The following is a 24,252-nucleotide window of genomic DNA, read 5'->3' on the forward strand; positions in this document are numbered from 1 at the left end:
CATCTTTATTAATTTTCCATGTGGAAATTTCACAATTTTGGAAACTTTCCGGTACGGCACGTCAATAGTATTGCCAAAAGAGCATTGGCTGTTTACATCAGTGATGTGATCATGAGCAGCACGGTGTCTTCAAAAATACACGTAAAAACTCTCTTTTGACATAAAGCCAAATTGTTTTATTAGATAGGACCAATGCGCAAAAGTGACAATAATGATATGACGATAAAATGTTAGTGTTTGTACGTTAAGAGTTATTTTGAAGGTGTCTTTTTGATACAAAGTAATAAATGACAATTGTATTTGGCAAGGAATAGGTATTAAATAACATTCAAACTAGGAAAAAAAAAAGACTTAGGTAATACGATATCGCTTGGTTAGCTGGTTTCATTGCTGTTGCTACAGGAAGGTTGTTTGTTTTCTAAAAAAAAGCTTTCCCCAAAGAACTTTGCCTCTTCCTCTTCCCCTACACACTACACAACACAGTGATCATTGACCAAATACTTAATCGCCTTGACCGGTGACGTGGCGATTACTTGGCTTATTGACATTATTAACCAAATATTTAATTCACCGACGATAATTGGCTCTGTAATGTAAACTAATTATGAGTCATTATTAAATTGATCTCCACTTCGTCCATCAGCTAATCCAGAAATAGTTAACTAAAATTTGGTGTAATTTCGTTGTTTTATCTTTTGTATTATTATCAAGGGCCTGGCTGATGGCTGCTTGTGTCTGTAATAAATTGTTACGTAGGGATCAACGTTTGTCATATCTGTGTTTTTCACGCGCTAAAGTCGATGTGGGTGAAGTATCCTTTTACAGACACTTCATCGCCTAGAACGCAAATGATGAGACACATGGGCCCAAGACCTGTGGTTCTCCTTGATTACACCGTTTGGGTCCGCCGGAACGATAATTCGGGTCAGTTGCAGGTGCAGCATAAGGGGTTATCCATAAATTACGTCACACGAATTTCATGATTTTTTGACCCCTCCCCACTCCCCCTTGGGCCTTGTCACATGTCACATTTTCTTGACCCCCTCTCTTGCCCTAAACGTCTGACGTAATTAATGGATGATCCCTAACGACAGGCAGAGAACTTGGTTTGTTTCGAGTTTTCCTTCTCTTTTTGTATAAAATGTAGTTTTTTTACGTGACCCTATTACATCAACCTAATAGTACCTATGTTGTGTTCTAAACTAAGACACTTACACACGCCTTGAATGAATCAGTTCCGATTCAAAACGCCATCAATACTATTTTTCGTGGTTCTAATTGCAGAAGTGTGACGTCATGGGCACGTCAGCGGGTCGTGTGGAAAGCATTCCAGTATTACACGGTTTACATACGTAAATCAGTGGACTTGGTAACTAGTGTAACTACAGGGCGGTTCTAATTTTCTATTATAATTCTAATTAAAAAAACTATGGTCAGTAGGTAACTCTACTCTTGCTCTCAAACATTTGCGTATGAATGACCCCATAGGTACTAGTGACCCGCCCCTGGCTTCGGCACCGGTTACACAAAATCTTTTCTAATTATACACCTAAAACTTCCTCAAAAATCACTCTTATTTATCGGTGCAAAACCGCATGAAAAACCGTTTAATAGTTTTTGAGTTTTTTATGTGATAGGAGGTTTTATCATTTAGCGTTATTAGTACTTGAACGATAATACTAGAGTTAAATAGAGTTCAATTGGATAGTACCCTAACAACCTAAGATATCAAAGTTTTAATTAAGACAATTCTGAAAAAAATCCAGAAACGATTAGCAAAGAAACATAATAATTTACCTATTATTTAAATACTTATGGATCAATTTGATCATGACCATTGCAAAAACACCGTATAGGTACATCGGTGCTTACCTATGCCAACGCTACCTACGCAACGGTAGGTACCTATCGACCTATGCCAACCTAATTCATATACGTAGATCTATACCTACTTTAACTACAAATAGTAACTTAGTAAGCAACATGGCTTGTTTCAACGGCATCTTCAGAAATTATATAAGTAGGTGCCTGACTTTAATGATTTAAGTACGTTGATGATAAATAGCCCTTCTTGCGCTCTTGACTTCTATGGCAAACGGAGATCATCACATTTTAATAAATTAAGTGTATAAGAGTTACACAAGCCTCCCTGTCAACCTTGAATATGTCAATGTTGTGTAAATATTTATTACCGAACATCCAGACGGACCAACCTTCAGCAGTCTCGCTTAAGGCCAAGGTTTATCTCAACTTGTTTACATTCGGAGCAAATCCCTTTAAACCGCGGAGGAATATATTTTTAACGTTATTTTACACCTGTGCAGCTATCATGTCCAGCCACTCAAACTGAATATCATCGTCCGTCTCTTTGGCACACAACAGATTAGAGGGAGATTATTATATTTATCTCACAACGCGAGTCGACTCGCGAGGGTAGACGTGCTAGAAGCATTTGTTCAAGTTTACTAAATTACTATTTGCGCTTGACCTTTAGAAGCTCAAACGGGCCACGAGTTTTTTAAATCCAATTAAAAAAAATTGACGAATTACACAAAATATTCAGACTAGAAATTAAAATAAGATTCTTATTTCATGGCCAATATTTTATGATTTGAATATCAGGCAATTGGTGCTTTATAAATTTTATAATGCCATAATGGAGACACGTCCGAATACTCGTCACAGTCACAGGGCATTAGCAGGTTGAGCACTGGTTACGTTACCTTACAATTTTTATTTTATTTTATACTACGTCGGTGGCAAACAAGCATACGGCCCGCCTGATGTTAAGCAGTCTCCGTAGCCTATGTACGCCTGCAACTCCAGAGGAGTTACATGCGCGTTGCCGACCCTAACACTTCTCCCTCGTTGAGCTAATGTACCTAGTTTGGTTTTTAGTTAGTTATTCATTTCTATAAAACCAAAACTTTGGTTCAGATGTAGATGTCTATCGCTTACAAAACCTTGCCAAAACACTTGCGTGCACAAGCGTGATTTCCAAACTTGCTTTTGATAGACCAGCGTGCAGTAACACAATCGAGTATAAATAGAACATCACTCCAAAATCAATTTACGTTTGTGACTTATTAGTCGGTTTTCTTCCGTTCATCCCGAATTTCTTCAGTCCGCTATCCTTATCCGTAAATAACCTAAAATCAAGGTCAATGCGAGTGAAAGCGTGCGCAACCCGACACCGCGTGACGTCACGCGGGCCGTGCGCAAGGACCGCTGCGCGCAGGACGGACCCATCGCGCATGGCATTTCCCTATAACACGAGACAGTATGTAGAAGGAAAATTTCGGAAAAAAACTATTTATTGGTGTATCATACAGGGAAAGCAGTGTAGTCGTTTACCAACGGGTGCCGTACCCACTAGAAAAGTCATTCCACGGTAAGTACGAGTTACGACTGGGGCCTATTTTAGTTAGACCATACAAAATGATGTAATTCTTTGAATTAAAAAAAATTAAATTAAATTAGCAGTTCGTTTAGTACCTACGTCGTCCGGTTAGTACGACGTAATGACGTATGAGCGGTCCCTTCGGGCGGGCGTCGTTATAACCGGGTTCTACTGTATGTGTGAATTTCATGGCCCTAGGTGAAAATGGTTATCAAAATACATGTTATACAGGTCATCAAAATAGATTCATCCCGGCGCCCTAAATGATACCTGTATTGAGAAGCTCAAAAATACCCTGTAGGAAAATATTAAATACCAAAGTTATCGTTAATTATGGGTATAACTTTACTTAGCCTTTTTTTTGGCATTATATTTTTATTTAAAAATTACACGTGTTTAATGTGCTTTAATAAGGCACACATTTCGTCCTGGGAGCCTGACGTAAAGCAAATGGTTTTGACAAAATTTACCCAATCCTCCCGAGTAACAATAACGATTGTGGAATGTGGACAAATACTACAAGAAAATTTGCGGTTTGCGAACAAGACATCGTACACAAAAAGAAATCGTACTATGTAAACAGCAATTTGATTGATTGATGATTCGTAAAGCGAAACATATGCAATCACTTTTAGTTTATAAAAAGTTTTAAATCCGTGCATGGTTCCCTTCCCTTCCCTCCCTCCACATGGTCCCTTTAGAGAATATGGCATGTTTATATTATATGGGGCATTTTCTATGAAAAGGGACCTTATTGTCGATGTCGCTTACGCCGCACAGCGTCGCGCGGCATTGTATTTATATCCGAGCATCGTTTATAATGGCGATGGGGCAAGCGCCATTGACAATAAGGTCCCTTTTTATAGAAAATAACACATATAGTTACGACAACTCCGACTTTGGTATCCAATACAATTTAACTATCATGGAGCATTTCTATCGACCTGCTCTTGCCATGGTTCAACGCCATGAATGTCCCAGGCTTTGGATTTTGGTCGATTCTTTTAGCTGTCTCCCTCATTCGGCTTGCGTCAGATATTGAGGGGAATCCAAAATTTTGCGTCGTTTTTACGTAAAAATAAAAATTCACCATATTTATCCCGTGGATGCTCAATTGAGCAATCATGAAAAGGACACTTAGATAAAATGTTTTGGCAGCATATTAACATTTTGTTTCTTTAAATCGTACCAAGGAGTCGGTGAAATATTTAGTCTCAAATTAAGCTCGATAGGCTTGTCCAAATAATATTTGCTAGACGGTATTGAAAGCATCCTAAAGTCCTTAAAAAAATTACAAGCTTTCTTATATCAGATATGGCTTAAAAATATCCTCAGATCATACCCCTAGAACATAGTAATATACAAAATAATACACATGTCAACAGTTAGACCAGGTTTTATCTGTACCCATAATTAACGATACGGTCTTTAAAAGATTACGAGTAATTCACGTTATGTATGATGTGAAATTGTTCCAGAAAACTTTCTTCCTTGGTACCTACGTATAATTTTATAATTATAAGCCACTGACTAAAAATACAAGTACGCGGCTGTCATACAAACTTTTTATAGTTTTTATTTGTTTTCTCAAAGTAGGTAAGTAGGAAATTACTAGAGGCTGACTTTTTTCGCTACACTTCAGATGAATGAAAACGTTTTACGCTCGGCCTGCACCGATTACGAAGACAGAAATATAGTTCAATGTTTACAAACACGCTGACCTTGTATCAGAATAATCCAGTGCAAATTCTGATACAGTTTAGGTTATTTTGAGTCAAGTTTTTTTCTTTTGGCATAAGACCATTCGTTTTCATACTGGCTAGTGATTCTTATTCAGCCATTTTAATCCTTACGCTCGTTACATCACTAATTTACGAGCCTCTTTTTTCGGAACGACGTCATTCTTGACGTTTAAAAAAATATGTTTTTGTGGATGTTGTTGTTATGTGGAGTAGCATGAATATGTAGGCGATTTGCAACTTTATTAGAATGGAACAAGGTAAAAATGTATATCTACCGTCGTTATTTGTACCGATCTACCGATACTAAAACTTTCGTCAGTTAGCAATTGATAAGACGACTTAATTTTATTATTATATACTTTAATCTAAAAGCTTAATCTTGAATCATTAATAAGTGTCACAGGTTGCAGTTTTACAACTTTTTAGGGTTCCGTACCTCAAAAGGAAAAAAACGGAACCCTTATAGGATCACTCGTGCGTCTGTCTGTCTGTCTGTCCGTCTGTCACAGCCTATTTTCTCCAAAACTACTGTACCAATTAAGTTGAAATTTGGTACACATATGTAAAGTTGTGACCCAAAGATGGACATGTAACGTAAATAAATTAATTTTATACATAGGGGCCACTTTTGGGGGGTAAATGAGAAAATTAAAAAAATAGTATTTCAAACTATATCGTGTTACATATCAAATGAAAGAGCTCATTGTGAGGATCTCATATATTTTTTTTGATAATTTTAGGATAAACAGCTTAGAAGTTATTCAAGAAAATAGGCAAAAAGTGACATCCCCCCCCCCCTTTATCTCCGAAACTACTGGGTCTAAAATTTTGAAAAAAATACACTAAATCGATCTTTACCTACAGATTACAGGAAAACCTATTAAAATGTGCAGTCAAGCGTGAGTCGGACTTAATTACATGGTTTTTGATCGTCACCCCTACGGGTTTTTCAAAGACATTTCCACATAAAAAATACATTGTTTAAATTGTGTAATGTACGGAACCCTTGGAACGCGAGTCCGACTCGCACTTGGCCGGTTTTTTTGAAAGTTCTTAAAATCATGCTAACACAAAATTTAACTTCGGTCGAAGTCAACTTATCATTTCTCATTTCATTTATTAAATTTGCATAATCAGGTACATTAAAATACATAGGTGTTATTTGTAGAGTAGGAGGTACCTGGAGGTACAAGTTACCTTCCTATAAGGGTTCCGCTTTTTCCTTTTGAGGTACGGAACCCTAAAAATAAATCGAATCGATCTTTGACGTGTTTCAGGCTACGTCACACAATTTCATCTTCGTAGACATGCTTCCTATTGGCACTAAAGTGATTACTAACAATACAAGGGCAACAGTCGGGCCGGACAGTGCACGCGGGATAGTGGACGCTTGGCAGAAAATATACTCACGTAACTTATTTCTTAGGTATGATCTGGCCGTATCTAAACCATCCGGCCGAATATGTGCAAACCGCTGGTGAGAAATCATTGTTAAGAAGTTTATGTTGTTCGTATGTTGATGATCCGATATATATGTTACTACTACTTGTATTGTAAGGTAAGGAGAGAGGAGAACTACTGTTTAGATCGCGAACTGCAGAAATATATCTCTATTTGCAGGTAGGTACTTTTAAAGCGTTGTTTTATTCACTACTATTGATGCAGACTGAACTAAGTATGGGATTATAAAACAATTAAAAGCGCACTGTAGCGCACTCTGCGGAGATGGCAATCCGATTGAACATCAGGATCTAACTGGCAGGTCAGATTGCGTGTGCTCGAAATCCAGTTAAATTGCCCAGTTAATGGAGCTAATAACTCAAAAATACTTCTCAAAGAAAGAAGTACTCACTAAACTAGACTACAGACGCAGTCTGTAGAATGGGTTCTATTGCAAGCGCCCTCTGTAGTGAGCAATAGGGAAGTTTCCTATACTTAAAATAATTTATTTTACACCGTGCACGAAATAAAGCACCAGAATAGATCATTATTTGAAAAACATAGATAGCAGTTATTTATAAACACAATTTCTATTTAATGAATCGGACAGATTTACTCGTTTTCACATAGATTCCATATTAGCAAATTTGTTATTTAATTGAGTGAAAAATAACAGCACAGGTACCTATTGCTGAATTAAGATTTTATTTAAAGTTTTTATTTCAAAATGTAATTAAAATATCTCAACATAAGGTTGGTAATCATAAGGAGGTAAGTTTTAGATTTTAGATTGTTTTTAAATAAAGTAACATAAAGTAATAAAATAGGTTTTTCATTTATTATAAACGTTTTAAACAAACAACACGTGTTAAATACTACTTAGTACAGAAACAGTGTTAACAGAGCACAGCGCCATCTAGTGTTGAGTAGCAGAACTACAACAAAATCAACCTACTGCTACTGCATAATCCGAGCAGGTATGCAAGCAGTAATAAATGTTATAAATTTATAATATATTACGTGGGATTACATATTTAACATTTATATAAAAGTATTGTACCTGTATTCAATTTTCTCAAGTCAAAAATCCTATAATCAGAATTGTATTTCTTATTTGATTTTTTAAATGTTTTGTAACAACATACTACCTAGTATTTTAAAGAATTTAGCATAGATGTGATAGAAGTTCCATTTAACTCATCAGGATTTAGGCGGTACATTTACGACTATATTTTCTCAACCTGAACCATACTTGTCAAGATATTAATAGGGTCCTAAGTTAAGAGTGTTAAGACACAACGTATGTATTAGTCATTACCTAACCTCTGCCATTAATTAATAAAATTAGTTTTTAATCGAACACGTAGGCGGCATTAAAAGTAGCGAATCAGACTAAATATTTTTCCAAATAGAGATAAACTACAGTTCTCATTCAATAGTTATTTGTGCAACAAGAGAGGAAAGTTAGTTTTTCTTGCGAGTGTTTATTTTGAGTCCCGAGAAAGCGAGAATCTATAATCACAGAGAGTATGAGTATATAAGTTAGAATCTTGAGCGTAGCGAGGGACTCAAAAACACGAGATGTAAAATAACTTTGCTCTCGTGTTGCACACATAATTTGTCCCCTCAGTAGTGAGAACATATTAAAGGTTAAAATGTTTTTCGAATTACACAGAATAATAGAAAAAAATGATTAGCTTCGCTCGTGATTCTAAGTTAGAATCTTGAGCGTAGCGAGGGACTCAAAAACACGAGATGTAAAATAACTTTGCTCTCGTGTTGCACACATAATTTTTCACCTCAGTGTGAGAACATATTAAAGGTTAAAATGTATTTCGAATTACACAGAATAATAGAGAAAATGTAATAAAAGTATGAAGTGGCAGTTCATGGCCTTCACTAAATTAAAAAGCTACTTTGTTTCACTCCCTGGAGTGAGGAAAGTCGCACTTTCTTCACTCCCTGGAATGAGGAAAGTCGCACTTGGGTGAAAAAGTATTTTCTACAGTTTAATTATCCTACGAGTACATATAGAGTCATATCTCTGTTTATTAAGCAATTTAGCTACTTTTGATGCTGACTGTTTTCGTATGTCCAGTTGTACGGTTTTTCATTGTCAATAGTGTTAGTATCACTGTGATTACCTAAGCGTTAAAACTTTCAGCGCGGGTTAACTTTTTTTAAATAGTTGCGTGCCTGTTACCAAGTTCGGATGTTGATGTAAGTGAGTACTGTTGTGTTGTACTATGTATATAGGTACCTATACTATAGCCGGTCAAACAAGTTTGTCAGTAGAAAAAGGCGCGAAATTCAAATTTTCTATGAGACGATAACCCTTCGCGCCCACAATTTTTAAATTTGCCGCTATTTTCTACTGACGGAAATGGCTTGGCTATACTAAAATAAAAATAGTACCTACCTATAGAAATGTAAAAGAAAATATTATTATATTTATTATGCTTAAGTTAGGTACCTACTTACTTCTGCCTTGTGTAATATTTAGGCAAAAATACTGTACAGTTTACTAGATAAAATTTGTACAATAAGGTTTCTATTCATCATTTGATTACATACCTACATGAAGGTTATTTTCAAAAACAAATAATATTACAGTTTAGATTTTTTTAAGAAAAATTAAAAAGGACTACATTTAAAAGAAAAAAACTTACTCAATGTTTCAAATTTTCGAACGCACACAAAACCCACAGTCGCTCGCGCGCGAATTCAAATGCCGAACTCCATATTACGAACGCGTTCACTTTTTAATTCCTCCTTTTTAAATCCTGGAAGACACGACCACGGTAACTGTCGAATGAGGATTGAAGTAGGCGTCGCCTCGCCACTGGTGTTCGTGTCGTGTGCGTGCGTCAATTATATTTATTACATCGAAGTAGCTATAAACAAACTAACACGACACGACTTCAAAGAGATCGATCGCTATTTGGGAGATCGATGAACGCATTCTAAGAACTGTTATGGTGTGATTTTTTTCTACAGAAAATAAAATTTACCGTCTAAACTAAAAAACCGGCCAAGTGCGAGTCGGACTCGCGTTCCAAGGGTTCCGGTACATTACACAATTTTTAACAATGTATTTTTTTATGTGAAACGTGAGTGAAATGTCTTCAAAAAACCCGTAGGGGTCAGATCAAAAAGTAAGTAATTAAGTCCGACTCAAGCTTGACTGTACATTTCTAATAGGTTTTCCTGTCATCTATAGGTATAAATAACTATTTTGTGTATTTTTTTTTAAACTTTAGACCCAGTTTCGGAGATAATGGGGGGCGGGAGGGGGGAATGGTAATTTTTTGTCTATTTTCTTTAATAACTTCTAAACTATGTATTTTAAAATTACAAAAAAATATATTTGAGATTCTTAAAATAAGGTCTTTCATTTGATATGTGTGTTACATATACATACAAACAGATAGACAGACGCACGAGTGATCCTATAAGGGTTCCGTTTGTTCCTTTTGTGGTACGGAACCCTAAAAACGAAACAACTGTGGATATCATGGTTTGCTAAGTGCAAATTAGCATTCAATTAACTGGAGTGCGAATTAGATTAGCATTACGCCACACGCAGGAATCTTTAGTAAAAGTGAGAAAAGCGTACGTCCTATGTTTTTGGGGCGAAATCGGATGTAGGCCATCAGTTTCGGGTACCTAACCTATAGAAAAGTCGATATTGCAGTGCAACTCTAGACAGTACCTAAAGCATTTGTAACAGCAGTCAAACTGTCAAACGCTCTAAGTGATCTAACGCCCATGAAAATAGGGTCGTATTTATACGAATGCTAAGGCAGCTCGTGTTTGTCTTGTGCTGAATTATACATTATGAGCTACCGTATGAGTATAGGTATCTTATTGCACCAAGGACTTGCAATCATTGTGTTTTATACGGTATATCACTAATGAGAAAATTAAAAAATAAAGTTCTTCAAAATATATCGTGTTACATATCAAATTAAAGAGCTCATTGTGAGAATCTCAAATATATATTTTTTATAATTTTAGGATAAACAATTTAGAAGTTATTCCAGAAAATAGGCAAAAAATTACCATTCCCCCCTTTTATCTCCGAAACTACTGGGTCTAAAATTTTGAAAAAAATACACAAAATAGGTATTTACCTACAAATTACAGGAAAACCTATTAGAAATGTGCAGTCAAGCGTGAGTCGGACTTAATTATTTAGTTTTTGATCCGACCCTACGAGTTTTTTAAAGACATTTCCCTCTCGGTTCACATAAAAAATACATTGTTTAAATTGTGTAATGTACGGAACCCTTGGAACGCGAGTCCAACTCGCACTTGGCCGGTTTTTTTTTACTTTTCGAACGTCCCAAATATATAAAACATGACACTGCGGCAACACGATGGCTGATTTGCACCATTTCGTACTGGTTTTAGAAATATGGGTCATGAGTCATGAGCTCTTCACATGAAATGTTAATTATTATATTACCCGCCTGTAGGGATAAACATGTTTATGTTCAACGCATCATGTCTTAAATGCATAGAATTTAGCACCCTGAGCTTTCGGGTACTGCTACATTAGCCGATGAAAGAATAATACGAGTAGAGTAGGTGGAGTCGGTCCAAGCTAACTCTGTATGGCGTTTGCAATGACAAAGTGTGGTATATCATGATAAATGTCAAATTTCTATTACAATATGACGTTTCCACACGTTGTTCTGTAAAAGTCGGTGAAGAGTTAGCATAGACGGACTCTGCGGCAATAAAATCCTAGTTAATGTTTCCTATTATGTGTTAATTCTTGCTCTAATTATAAGCGTAGGCCAAATCACTAAAACCTTCTAACGCAGGGCAGGTGTGCTTGTTATGCTTATTTTCACAACATCCATACTAATATTATAAATGCGAAAGTGTGTCTGTCTGTCTATCTGTTACCTCTTCACGCTTAAACCGCTGAACCGATTTCTCCACGCAGAAGAAGCCGCGGGAAAAAGCTAGTATTCATATAGTTTGGCAATACAATTTGCCAGTTTAACAAAGGCGTCAAATAAAACTATGAAAACGGATTATATCGCGTATATTGAATTTATAATACATCCCGACGTTTCGAACCCTTTACAGCGTTCGTGGTCAACGGGTGACTGAGGAAAAATTACAAAGTGCAAAAATACCCACATACTAAAATAATGAACAATCATAGACTATAAACTTTAAGGCTGGTTGTACATGCAAAATCGGTTCATAAGGCTAGTTCTACACTACAATTATTTTCAAGTAAAGATATATATATATATATACATACGCGATAAATATACGCGATATAATCCGTTTTCATAGTTTTATTTCATGAGTAACTATCGCGGTAACCGAAGACAATATTAAAGGCGTCAAAATTCTATTTTACAGGGGAGACCGATACTAGGCATTAGGTATTAAAAAAAAAAACATTTTTTCTGTAGAAAAAAGGTTAGTAATACTATAGTTTTTTAAATGTATAACAAAAAAATATTAAAATAAAGTTCAAAATAGACAGACATTTGCTTGTTATTTGCACATTACAATTGGCTTGTGACAAAATACGTATACAATGTGGAAAAGTATGCATAACTTTTATTCTCACCTTTACCACGAAACACCCCACCGCACCGCGGTCACGCACAAAACGATATTTAAAAAGTTGCGCCAAAAAATCGTGAATAATACGTTCAAATAAGCTGAAGCGTCGATCACAACTGCTAAGAGGTGTTACTGCTTAACAGTTTATTTTTGCTCCGTAACCAGTAAACACATACCAAGAGTATTATTCATTTACATAGTAACAAACAAGCGATTGAAAATTTAGAGCTACTGTTGCTACGTACCTGTGCAAGTTTGGAATTAAAAATAACGTTTGCAAGTCATTTAAGCTGTGGTCAGACGTTAGGAAGCTGTTTGCATATTTCACTTTGAATTTAATCTAAAAAAGTCCTTTTCCAAGCGTATATGTGCTTATAACCGCCGCGCATTGCATATAATAAGCACATACAACAATCTTTACAAGTAAAATACGAGGGGCCCATTTCTCGAACGATATTAGTCTAATATTATTAGTGTGCTGCCATGGTAACCCATATGATTTGACAGTTCGTGGACTAATAATATTAGTCTAATACCGTTCGAGAAATGGGCCCCAGTAGGTACATACTAAGGTACGATTATAAAAAAACATCAGGAAACTAAATACATTAAGTACAATCTATAGGTCACATCTAGGGCATAGCTATTCAGAAAGAGATAAATATGTATAAGTAAATTTACACAGTAAATTGAACTACATTAACTGTCAAAATAAACATTAAAGTTAACGGGCAATAATTCTGGTTGCCCAGACCAGTCATGATGTCTCAGTTAATAATTTACTTCAAAACTTTACCGCAATAAGTGCCCGATTTCGAACAACAAGCTTACTTCTGCAAAGTTCTTTCTAATGCTAAAAAAACGAAGTAGGTATACCTAGGTGAACCAGACGCCTTACGTTTATCTACCCTTCTATTCTATCGCTGCGATCTAAGTAAGAGTGATAGTGATGCATGGAGCTATCGTAAGTTTAATAGTCGAATTTAGTATCTCTACTTAACTTCGACAGTCGACTAGTATCTCTAGTTAACCTTTCGTATGCGCTGTCAAAAAATGCTATTTAAATAGCAATCTAGACAACTTCATTATGGAGCAGATCTGCTACTAAGCATACCAAAGGTTTAATATTATACTTATTAGACAGGCGCTAGTTCAAGCCAAAAATCCGGGGACTTGAAGACAGACGAAACGGGTGGATCTGCTGTGCACTTGGCCCGGGCAACTCGCGAGAGCGTGGTGAGCAAGTGGGGGTTTATTCCTTTTCCTCGAAATTTTGTCGTAAACTGTACGTATATTTATTTATTACGCTGTCTAATACGGCCAACAACGAAAACCTCGGAGTATACATTCACGTATATAGGTGTATATTAAAATAAGTGTAGGTATTATACCCTGTTCTACCTCATAAGTTTAATTATTATCTAGTTGATGCGTAGATGCCAGTCAGGAAATATTTATATACGCCAACGGTAATGCACTTTGCATGAATGAACGAGCGCAGTTGCGCCTCGTAATTCATATTGTCAGTTGAAATCTTGCAAGTGATTATTCTGATTGTTACACTGCGTCAGAGATTCTGCTGCCGACTGACCTATATTGCTATGAAGAGTGTATTAGGTTTTTGATAATTCTTCTTATAACTCGGACATATAAAAAAAGTCTAACTCAGGTAGTAAGGTAATAAGGTCAGAGTGCTCGTCACTGTCCCATTAATCCCATTATACTCGTATGTAGGTAATCTAATAATCTTTAAACTTGAAGTGACAGCAGGGTGTCATCTATTGGGCATTAGCATGTCGAATCACTAGAATGTTTAACTTATTACGTGTTATTCCCTAAACTCTTAATTTCACCTGGCGATTTTGAAGAGCGCGGTCGGCGCTTCAGCTCTACCTACCTAGAGTCTGCGTTCAATTTAAACAAGTAAATATTTTAACTAAAACCATATTTTTGAACTTATAACTGTTTAAATACGAAAACTACATTTATATGGTTGAATAGAATTTAATAATCATTTCCTCCTTTTCAGTATCGTCACAATATCTCTGCAGCAGCCCAGCATAGGAGCCGGCTAATATTGCTTGGCATAGTTAGGCCGACTTATTGAAAAGTTGAATTATATTTAGAACAATATTTGTGGTTGCACTCGAAATATAACTAGGCTGAAATATGGGCTAGATTAGTGGGCTAATTTGTAGTTTGAAACTAAGTATAGGGGTAGACTTATTACATCATATAGTTATTTTTCTATGATGTATGTCTGTTTTGGCTTAGTTGATTATTTAATGCATTTTGCACTGTACTAATAAATAGGTAAGATGAAACTTGAGTTGTTTGTAATTTGTTATAGACATGTGTCTTCTAATGAGACCCACCCGAGTGTAGCCAAGGCCTCTAAAAGATCCATCATTTTACAATAATGATCAAAGCGCGTTTTTTTACCTTTTATAAAGTACCTTCAATGTACATAAAATAGTATTTTATGCAACCGTTGTTTAAGAGAGGTCAAAAAAGGCGAGTGGCCTGAGTAACAATTTGAGGCGAAGCCGAAAATTGTTAATAAAGACGCCACGAGTATTTTTTTACTCAGTTAAACAACGTTGCAAATAATACATTTTCTACGACCAAGCACTTACTTTGAAATAAAATTGTAAATTTAACAAATATTTTTCATGTCATCTAGTAGACTTCTAGCTACGGTACCTACCTATTATAAATAGTATAGTCTGAGACACTTCTGTTGGAGCATTTAAAAAACGGCTATAAGTTCAACCGTAATACGCGACATATAAGCTGCCCCTTATTCATAAAAGTTAGCAATATCTGACAAAAATCTGTTAAATTTTGTCTCTTTCTAAGAAACAGAAATGTCAAAATGTTGGATAGGGACAAACGATCATAAACGGTTTGTTAGATTTGACAGCAGTTTACCTAAACTGTATCACCAGACCTCACTAAACTTATGGTCGTGAACAACCTCGCGAATTTCTTACGCAACGCGAGTCTGTCCAAATTAAAGGTATTCCAAACAAAACGAGACGGGTGCGCTATTCCTGGCCACCTGACATTTGCCAGCACACTTCCCATACGGGGCCCACATTCTACTCGATTAGTCTTGTTCCAATTCAATCTGGCTATGAGTGTGTTGCGCTCTAACACATCCGGTTTAGCCCTAGCGGATGCAAGGACGCCTCATCCAATGTGAATCTATTCTAATATCGACATATCAAATTTAAATGCAATATTGAACTCCAGACTGACTGGCTCGTGGGTATACCTGTCCACTGTCCAACTCAATATACCCTGCCTTTATTGCAAATTGTTGTTATATACTTAAATAATTAAATTAATAACGAGTGCGCTATTTCTGGCCACTTGACATTTAGTTGTCGTCCATATACGTTTTATTTTTCAGGAACCTTCTTGGAGACATTTTTTCACCAATGTAAGGAGTTTTTTTTTAATGATATAGGAGGCAAATGCGCAGACGGATCGCCTGATGGTAAGCGGTTACCGCCGCCCATGGACACCCGCAACACCAGAGGGGTTGTAAGGAGTTGCCGGCATTTAAGATGGATTGATGGATGAATTAATGGATGGTTTTTTGGATGGAGTTAGTTTTCAAATAGTCAGCAGTTTATGTATGTGTCTGGGTATGTTCGCATATAGGTACCCAAAGGGTAAAAACGGGTTTACTCTTTGGGTATGGAACCCTAAAAACTATGTGTCAAGTTCACTCTAAAGCCTTAGCATTAAATTATAATGGTGCATTAGCATCCGAAATTAGCGTTAAGTAAACAAACAGACCTAAGATTGATTATTTTATGGTCGTTATTGATTAAACATATTTGGCGCAGATTCTCTAAGGTTTAATTAATTTGTATCATAATTCAACTGTCGTTTCAATTTTGTTTATGTTAGGTAGTTGTTGGAAATAGGTATCTATGAACATACATCTAATGCCTGCTAGTATTAGAAAAACCCAAGTTTAAGGTTTAGAATTCTCATTCAAAGAATAATAATGTACAACTTTAGTACCTTTTTATACACGTTTTTAAGTCATTATCTTCATAATTGATAGACAGGTAGATAAATTACGAGCCTGTAGATATACATAGGAGTAGGCGAGAGATGTTACATACTACTAACCTCATCGCAAGCATGGCACCTCGGTTTCAGCCGTTCGGCGTAATGCCTGACGCAGAACAGCCGGCCGTCCAGCGCGCAGTACGCTAGCTCCACCAGCAGCTCGTCGCATTCCGAGCAGGAGAAGCATGCTGGGTGGAACAATGCCTGTAAAAACAAGACATCAAATAAATGTAAAACGTAAATTTACTTTAGCGCCATCTAGCGGCGAGTAGCAGTAGTCCGCCTTTTGTACTGTAAGGTTTTCTTTTGTGCAATAAAGATTAAATAAATAAATAAATGGTAGGATGCAGGTTTAAACAGGTTAGATACACGAATTATGACACTTCGGTAAAAACAATCACTGTAAATCAACTTAAATAACATCAATATAATTATAAACTAACTTTATTAAATAAACTAAAACTACAAATAAATTAAAATTAGAAAACATTTACTCGTACCTCTTGGCCCAACCGCGGTGCGCAGATAGAGATACTTCCGCTCCGAATAGGCTTATCGCAACCTAAACATCCCACCGGCGCGCTAAGATGCTGACCAGCAACACCTGCAAATAAAACTCTAGTTTGACTACTCGCCGACAGATGGCGCTATAGGTTAAACTTTTGTTAGTAAACGTACCTATATCTAGAGCTATTTCATTCCTAGCAGCGACAAAGTCTTCAAACTGCTTGCGGTGAACTTCATCGATGTGTCGGCAGTGTGAGAGAGATAAGTCTTGCTTCGGCAGCTGAGTAGCGAGCGCTCTAGTTCGCCAGGCGCGCCACGCTGCCGGCCCAGTGGCGCCGCCTACGTTGCTTGGCGCACGTTCCGCTAACGAAGCCCAGTACAGTTCCGTCTGGAAGCAAACGCTTTGATAAGAAAGGTATTTGCTGTAACTACTTAGCAGAGCAGTTATCAAACAGTTTTCATTCCTAGTGCAACTACCTACACTGTTTATACATAAAGCTCATTGTTTTCCTTAATTACAATAATGAACATGTTATGTAAGTGTCATATCGTCGGGGATAGTGTAATACCGCGCAACTAACAAAGTCGAAAGAGTTAGAAATTCAGACAATGTACAAGGTAATTGGACCTTACTGCATTTGTTAGTTACGCGGTACTGCACTATCCCCGACGATATCATGTTAAGCTCGATCACATCATTCACCTAAAAGGAAGTCCCAACCACTGATGGCAATTTGTAGACTAAGCTTACAAGAAATAAAACAATTTTCATTTTCAATTTCATTTGCATTTTCATCACAGTCCGCTAACTGTGGTTGGTGCAACTGGTTCTTCAAAAACCAATTGGTTGGTTGGTAGGATTTTCAAAAGTCACTAAACGCTGCAACGTTTGTATTGGGGATGTAGCGACTAGTCGGAAAAGCCGACTTTCCGGCTACTAATTCAGCACTCTTCTAATTTAAGATCAGATTCTGATCAGTGATAACACGACCTCAAGCAAAATGCCCACACAAACAGCAAATTTGTTGCAACGATTTCCCGATATGTTTTCACGGTCTGGGCTATGTTTACTGAGTAGGTAGACTAGGTAGGTCGCGCACGGAGATCTCCTCGACTGAAAGCTAGATGTATGATGTACCTGTTTGTGTATGAGTTCTGATGGCGAGTCCAGCCTGGCACCCATCTGCGGCTCCCACAGACCGCGTCGGTCGCGTATGGAATATTTCTCGCCTGTAAGCCGCACGTACCTGCTTGTGAGTGAGTCCAGGCGGCGAGTCCAGCCCGAGGCCTATCTGCGGCCGATCTCGCAGCCCGAGCCGGTCTCGCACGGAGTCCAGCTCCTCGTGGTACACGGAGTGCTGTAGACGATCGCAGCCGCATGACTTGCAGGTTTTTCTGGAAAGATGGACGACAAAATTTAAATTTGTTGCGTAATTTATTATATGTATATCAAAACTTTTAATTGTGAACAACTCTATTTGGATGAGAGCTCTTCTTGTTTATAATAAAAGTCATCTTAGACAGATGACCTCCGAAATAATAATAGGTACATAATAAAAAATACTGAGACCGAAATATGTAGATAGCTAGGTATTATAAATTATGCTAGAACGAAAAGTATGTTTTTTTTACTCAAGGCCAATTTGCAAAAGGGGGGTTTTAAAAGCACAATCATTATCTAGGCAGCTTTAACCTTAAACGGATAAGTCTTATCCTAAACGGGTTTCTCAGTAACAGCGTAGAGTATTTCTAAACCCATTTTCTAGTGCTTTGAAAGCATTAACTCTCAAGCTTACTGACGCTTACAACATTATACCAGTAATACAAGTATGCACGAATAAATTTCACAAAGAGAAGTACCTAAGTATTATGCTAAACGGTTCTGTTCGTTCGACATCATTTACAATACACTTGAGTTTTAGTTTTACTACAGCCGTAAACATTGCAAATTGCTAATGTCACCAGCTACAAATGTGTGTAGGTACCTACTAAAATAATAGTCAAGAAAATATATTACTATATATATTCGAACTTATCGTGTGTTTCGTTCTGTGTTGCAGAAATTTTCTTTAATTACAATCAATCATTATTTGCTATTTCAATTTGACGGTAAATATTTTTGAGAAAAGAAAACCAGATATGATTTGGTTTACATAAATATAACCGCATTATTACTTTTTATTGCGGTTCAATGAGTATAGGTATACAGGGTGCCAAACATCATTAATTTGATAACGAGGGAAGGTCTTCTAAGACCGTTTTCGCGTAGCAGCATGGGATCTGGCAGCTGCCCTTACTGACCCAATAAGAAAATCCATCCTGTATATGTAATTTAAAATTATGCTGCCACGTCTTTTGAAATACCGTTTGTTTGATTACCGTTAACCAATAGGTACACGATACCCTACAAGAACAGTGTTTTTGTATTTAAAACAAAGATCGGATAATGCAAAATACTTAGGTAGTCGGCATAACGGAACACGACTACATTGTGTGTGTGTACTTATTGCGATTTGCACGCTTAAACAGCTCCATGTATTATAAAATGCCGCGTTTTTATAACACAAATAAACGCTTCATTGTACATAGGAAAAAGATAAGTCTGTCTAAGCTAACTTTGTACGGATTTGACAAGAAATAAAGGGTGGGGGTGTAATATTTTCATAGAAATTTGACACTAATGATGACGTTGTCTCACTTTGTCATTGCAAATGTCATGTAGAGTTAGCTTGGTCTGACTATAGTATTAGCTGCTATAGGTACTTCTATGGCATTTTTATGTAATTAATTATTTAAATAATTAATATTGCGCGCCGGTCTGGCTGGGCAGTGTTCACACTAACAAAGTCGATACGGAGCTAAACAAAACTATGCGGCTCATATCTGGCACACTGCGATCTACCCCATGCCACTGGCTCCCGGTTCTTTGTGGGATCCTGCCGCCTGATTTGCGAAGGAAGGATGCGCTTGTGAAATAGTCTCGCAAAATTAGGGAAAACCCAAACCTAACAATACACAGCGAATTCACGCACCCTTTAAATAGTCGCCTGAAGTCCAGGAACCCTCCCTACAGTATTGCGTCAACTCTTTCACAGGGAGACTACAACGCTAACAGGGAGTGGACGCAACAATGGACTACTGCAATGGCTGGAAAGTTTGGATCGGGGATTGTTCCGGGTAAGAAAATAGATGGATTTGAGCTGCCGAGGCGGACATGGTGTAACCTTAATAGATTGCGCACCGGCCACGGTCGCTGTGCCCTATATAAATATCGTTGCGGGTGGGTGGAGTCTTCTGCATGTCACTGTGGTGCCGACGAACAGAGTATCCGACATATTTTTCAAGAGTGCCCATCTACTCGATATACTGGAGGCCCCCCGGAAGACCTGATAAAACTGAACGACAAAGCTATCAAGTGGATTCATTCTCTGGAGTTAGATTTATGATTTCTCTATATCTGTATATATTAACATAATGCCATACGATTAAATATTAGATATTATGATTATCAACGGTTTAGAATTCAAATATATTGAAAGTTTTGATTAAATGCTTGCCTGAACAAGGTAACACGGCTAACACCATTATCGGGAATCGGGAGCACGTCAAAAGTAAGCGAAGGTTGTATATTTTGGTTGGTACCTATAATTTGTATGACATAAAAATGGTATCTGACATATTCTGAATCCAAGAAACTAAGTAACTTGAAAGGCGTTTTCTAAAGTTGTATTTTAACCGCGCGTTTATTCGTCCAGTGCGTTGGTGAGCTATAAATAGGCCGTCGTGACAAAGCGTCTTATCCCTAACAAGACAATGATCTCGTGAGGGTACAAAGACAGACAGTACAGGGTACGTGTGAGATCAATCACGTCCGCTGATAATCCGTCATAACATGAATATAAATTAGTGATGTCTTGTTTGTGACCGTGATAGTTTATATTGGTAAATATTGAACGATACATAATACTTACACAAGAATGACTGCCTGGCTGCGCCACTAGAAGCTACCTATAGATAAGATATTTGACGGGCTATTTTGTTTTAACCCATATTTGAAAAAATATCAGAGACAGGTAAATTTATCCGTGTAATATACGTAATAAACCACATTTGAAAAAAAAACACGAAAACTGTCAGTTTTCTAAAAATAATAGAGAGCTGAAGTGGGTGTTTAAATAGTTATGTTACGTTATTATATGTCTATCTGCAGACAGACAGATCTGTGCTGCATTTGGTGCAAAGATTGATATGTGCCATTTTCAACCAAAAGGGTACTTATTGTCGCTTGTCAGTAAGGCGCTATTTCCATATAGCTTTAATTAGAAATCAACCTTATCGACAAGCGACAATGTGGTACCTTTTGGATGAAAACGTCACATATAACTCCGTAATAGATGGATACAGTCTAAGGAAAAAACGTGCCTCGAAAATCAAGAAAATTTGATTCTCGATCAGATGGCGCCACTACCTTTGGCCTACTCTCGTATAGATGGCATTGACGGTTATTTAACAATTTTAACGCATATCAGTGAAAGAACATGGATCAAAATAATATAAAAATAATTAATGCAAATAAAACAAATCATTTATCCATAAAATACATTTTTTGATATATATTTTTTTAGTTTTAATCGTGTGTCGGTAGATGGCAGTGAATTTACTTTGACTGTGGCTACAAAATTTACTATGACAGTACCGCTCTATCCTATCGCTCTTTGATTTGGTGACAGTCTGATCGTGCCGTACTTCCTTATGTTATATATGATATATGCCTACTGTTAAGTGACGGTTTTGTTGAAATCTGCGTGTCTATGATGGTCGCGCTTGTACCTATGGACACTCGTCGTAGGCATCACGATCTAACAGAATAGTAGGTACGTAAATGCATGATAGACGATACAATTTTCAAAGCATATCTGCGGTGAGACGTGATAGTGTCATTTTTTAATACCACGCAAGTGAAAAATATGGACACCGACATTATAAAGCTATTACATCGATAACCGCGACCATCATACGCCAGCTGTTTGAATGTTTCTTGGCAGAAAACCTGACTACAAACTGCAATCTTAAAATGAATGAAATACTAATTTTAAAGTGTAAAGGATGTGTAACGCAGTACAATATCAAGCTGAATCATTCATTAATCACTACATAAACAGGAAATTGATAATTATTACGAGCGATTACTGTAAATCGCTAGTGAATTCATTCATATTTGTGGCATTACTTCCTGAAAAAATCCAATCATCTTTTTAATTCTTTAATCGGATTATAATTATGTTTAAGTGATGCTGTGGTCAAACGATTAGGTACCGAGTTTTTTGATAGGTACTTACTTACGAACTCCGTAACAAAATATATTGAAAACAGTTGTTTTGCAAGCCTAAATCAAAATCATTAAAACTTCTGATATTTTTATCTTAACACATTGAATGGAATCACCAAATCAGATGCAAACTATACGGAACATTGAACCATTTTATTCATAACTAATACTCTTGTGTACTGCACATCCAAATAAAGCATATCCATAATCAAAAGTCCTATGACGTCCAGCCTTCATGTCCCTTGTCGGATCCAAATCAATGTCGAGGATGTAATGAATGATCTAATGATCCACGTCTTATTACATTCAATCGACAAGGCACTTTCAGAAAGTCACAAGTCCGTCTATCTTTTAGATAATAAAACATTTTACATATACAAAACTGTTTCTTGCATGAATATAGAAAGGATACAATTTTAGATGGAAAAGGACATAGGACCTTTTAACACAACGTCGTATCCGTATTGTGATCATATTGAAATTCTAAGTAAGGGACAAAGGCAAGATTGCCGCAAGATACGATTGTGTTCTGTGCAATGTGTAAGTGATTTGCAATAATGTCAGTAATAATACTTACAAAATCCTGTATACCAGATAAGTAGTAACTAATAAAAGCGTGCTACAAACGGACAAAAAGACGGCGAGGATCACTTGAACTTCTAACTTTTTCGTTTTGCTAAAAAAAATTTAAGAATCGGAATCATTATGCGGAAGTTTCTAATCATCAATCTTGAAATGCGTCCTTCAAATCATCTAATGTAGCTTGCATGACTTGCATAAGTAAAAAAAAAAATGTTTTTATTTATTTTTGCTAATATTAAATCATATTTGAGGATTTCCGTCGCAGTCATAAAATTAATACAAAATATAAGAAGATAACCACCAGTGTCCTAAAATACGAAGGTACACGACCATTCGCCATTAGATATACATAAGAGCAGCCAAAGTGTTCCAAAATAGGGTCTCTTGATGATAGGGACTTTGTTCAGATATGTGTGAAAACCTTGGCCACGCCGATACATGATAGAGAAAAGGTACCCCACGTCCATACTAATTCTAATTTACAGAACTGTATGCAGGGGGGGGGGGGTGCCTTTTCTCTGCAGCTGACTGTACCTTCGTATTTTAGGACACTGGTGCAACACGAACACATCAATTTCATTCGTAACATTTGACCCTTTTAGTTTTACGAGTACGAGCAGATAAAACAGCGTTGCGCGCTATCACTTCCTACCTCAACTCTGTATTTGTTTTTACATCGGCCACAAGTGGTTTATTTAATTACCAGTTTGATTGTCTTTTTTATTGAAACCTTATATTTAAACCTTATCGGAACATCTTACACAGATCAACTTAGCCCCAAATTGTGCTGCAAATACTAGCCAAATCCATATGTCTTAGCTGAGCCAGGAATTTAGCACAATTAGGTACTTTTAAATTTAAATAAATATTTGTTATGACGCAAGTCGCAAAAGTCAGACTTAGCAATTAGCAATGTACAAGTCCTACCTAACTAATAAGCATGTAATTTTCAACGTAAGGTATACGTTGGTGGATGTACGGATTTGCATGAAATTTAACAAATGGGTAAGTCATATATAAGTAGTCACAGATCCGCCGCAGCAAGTCTGAATCGCACTCTACGAGTATATTCTACACCATTATGTTACGACTGCGGACTGGCAATATGTGGTCGACGTCAGTGATCCAATAAGATATAGTGGCCTTAACCCAGGCCAGAGACAAATGTGTTCTATATTTAGGTGACTACAGGGGTCGAGTTACCTTCATTTGACAGTTTCCTAACCTTATATTTTCATTGAAATGAATAAATAAATACGTTAGGAGTGCTTTGTGGTGATCGTAGGTACCTACTCGCTCCCGTCAACAGGATTTTGATAAGCGTTGTCTGGTTTTTAACATGGTAATTTTTTAAATCACGAACTGGCGTAGGCCACTGAGAACTGGCATATGCGTAATAGTAAAGTAAATACTAATAAAACCGGCCAAGTGCGAGTCGGACTCGCGCACGAAGGATTCCGTACCATTACGCAGAAAACGGCAAAAAATACACGATTGTTGTATGGGAGCCCCACTTAAATATTTATTTTATTCTGTTTTTAGTATTTGTTGTTATAGCGGCAACAGAA

The 24,252-nt window shown here is 36.9% G+C and overlaps 1 protein-coding gene across 2 annotated transcripts in view; it reads right to left on the minus strand.

The window, feature by feature from the left end:
• LOC134743174 (four and a half LIM domains protein 2-like) overlaps nucleotides 1-24,252 on the minus strand; it is a 179,336-nt gene that overhangs the window by 49,122 nt on the left and 105,962 nt on the right. For both annotated transcript variants that reach the window (XM_063676552.1, XM_063676551.1), the window contains 4 exons: nucleotides 18,021-18,168; nucleotides 16,945-17,161; nucleotides 16,767-16,870; nucleotides 16,327-16,470 (listed from right to left, as the gene is read on the minus strand). In XM_063676552.1, the coding sequence (XP_063532622.1) occupies nucleotides 16,327-16,470; nucleotides 16,767-16,870; nucleotides 16,945-17,161; nucleotides 18,021-18,168 (613 nt within the window). The remainder of the gene's footprint in view (nucleotides 1-16,326; nucleotides 16,471-16,766; nucleotides 16,871-16,944; nucleotides 17,162-18,020; nucleotides 18,169-24,252) is intronic.

This window comes from Cydia strobilella, chromosome 7, assembly GCF_947568885.1.
Source record: "Cydia strobilella chromosome 7, ilCydStro3.1, whole genome shotgun sequence".
Taxonomy (NCBI): domain Eukaryota; kingdom Metazoa; phylum Arthropoda; class Insecta; order Lepidoptera; family Tortricidae; genus Cydia; species Cydia strobilella.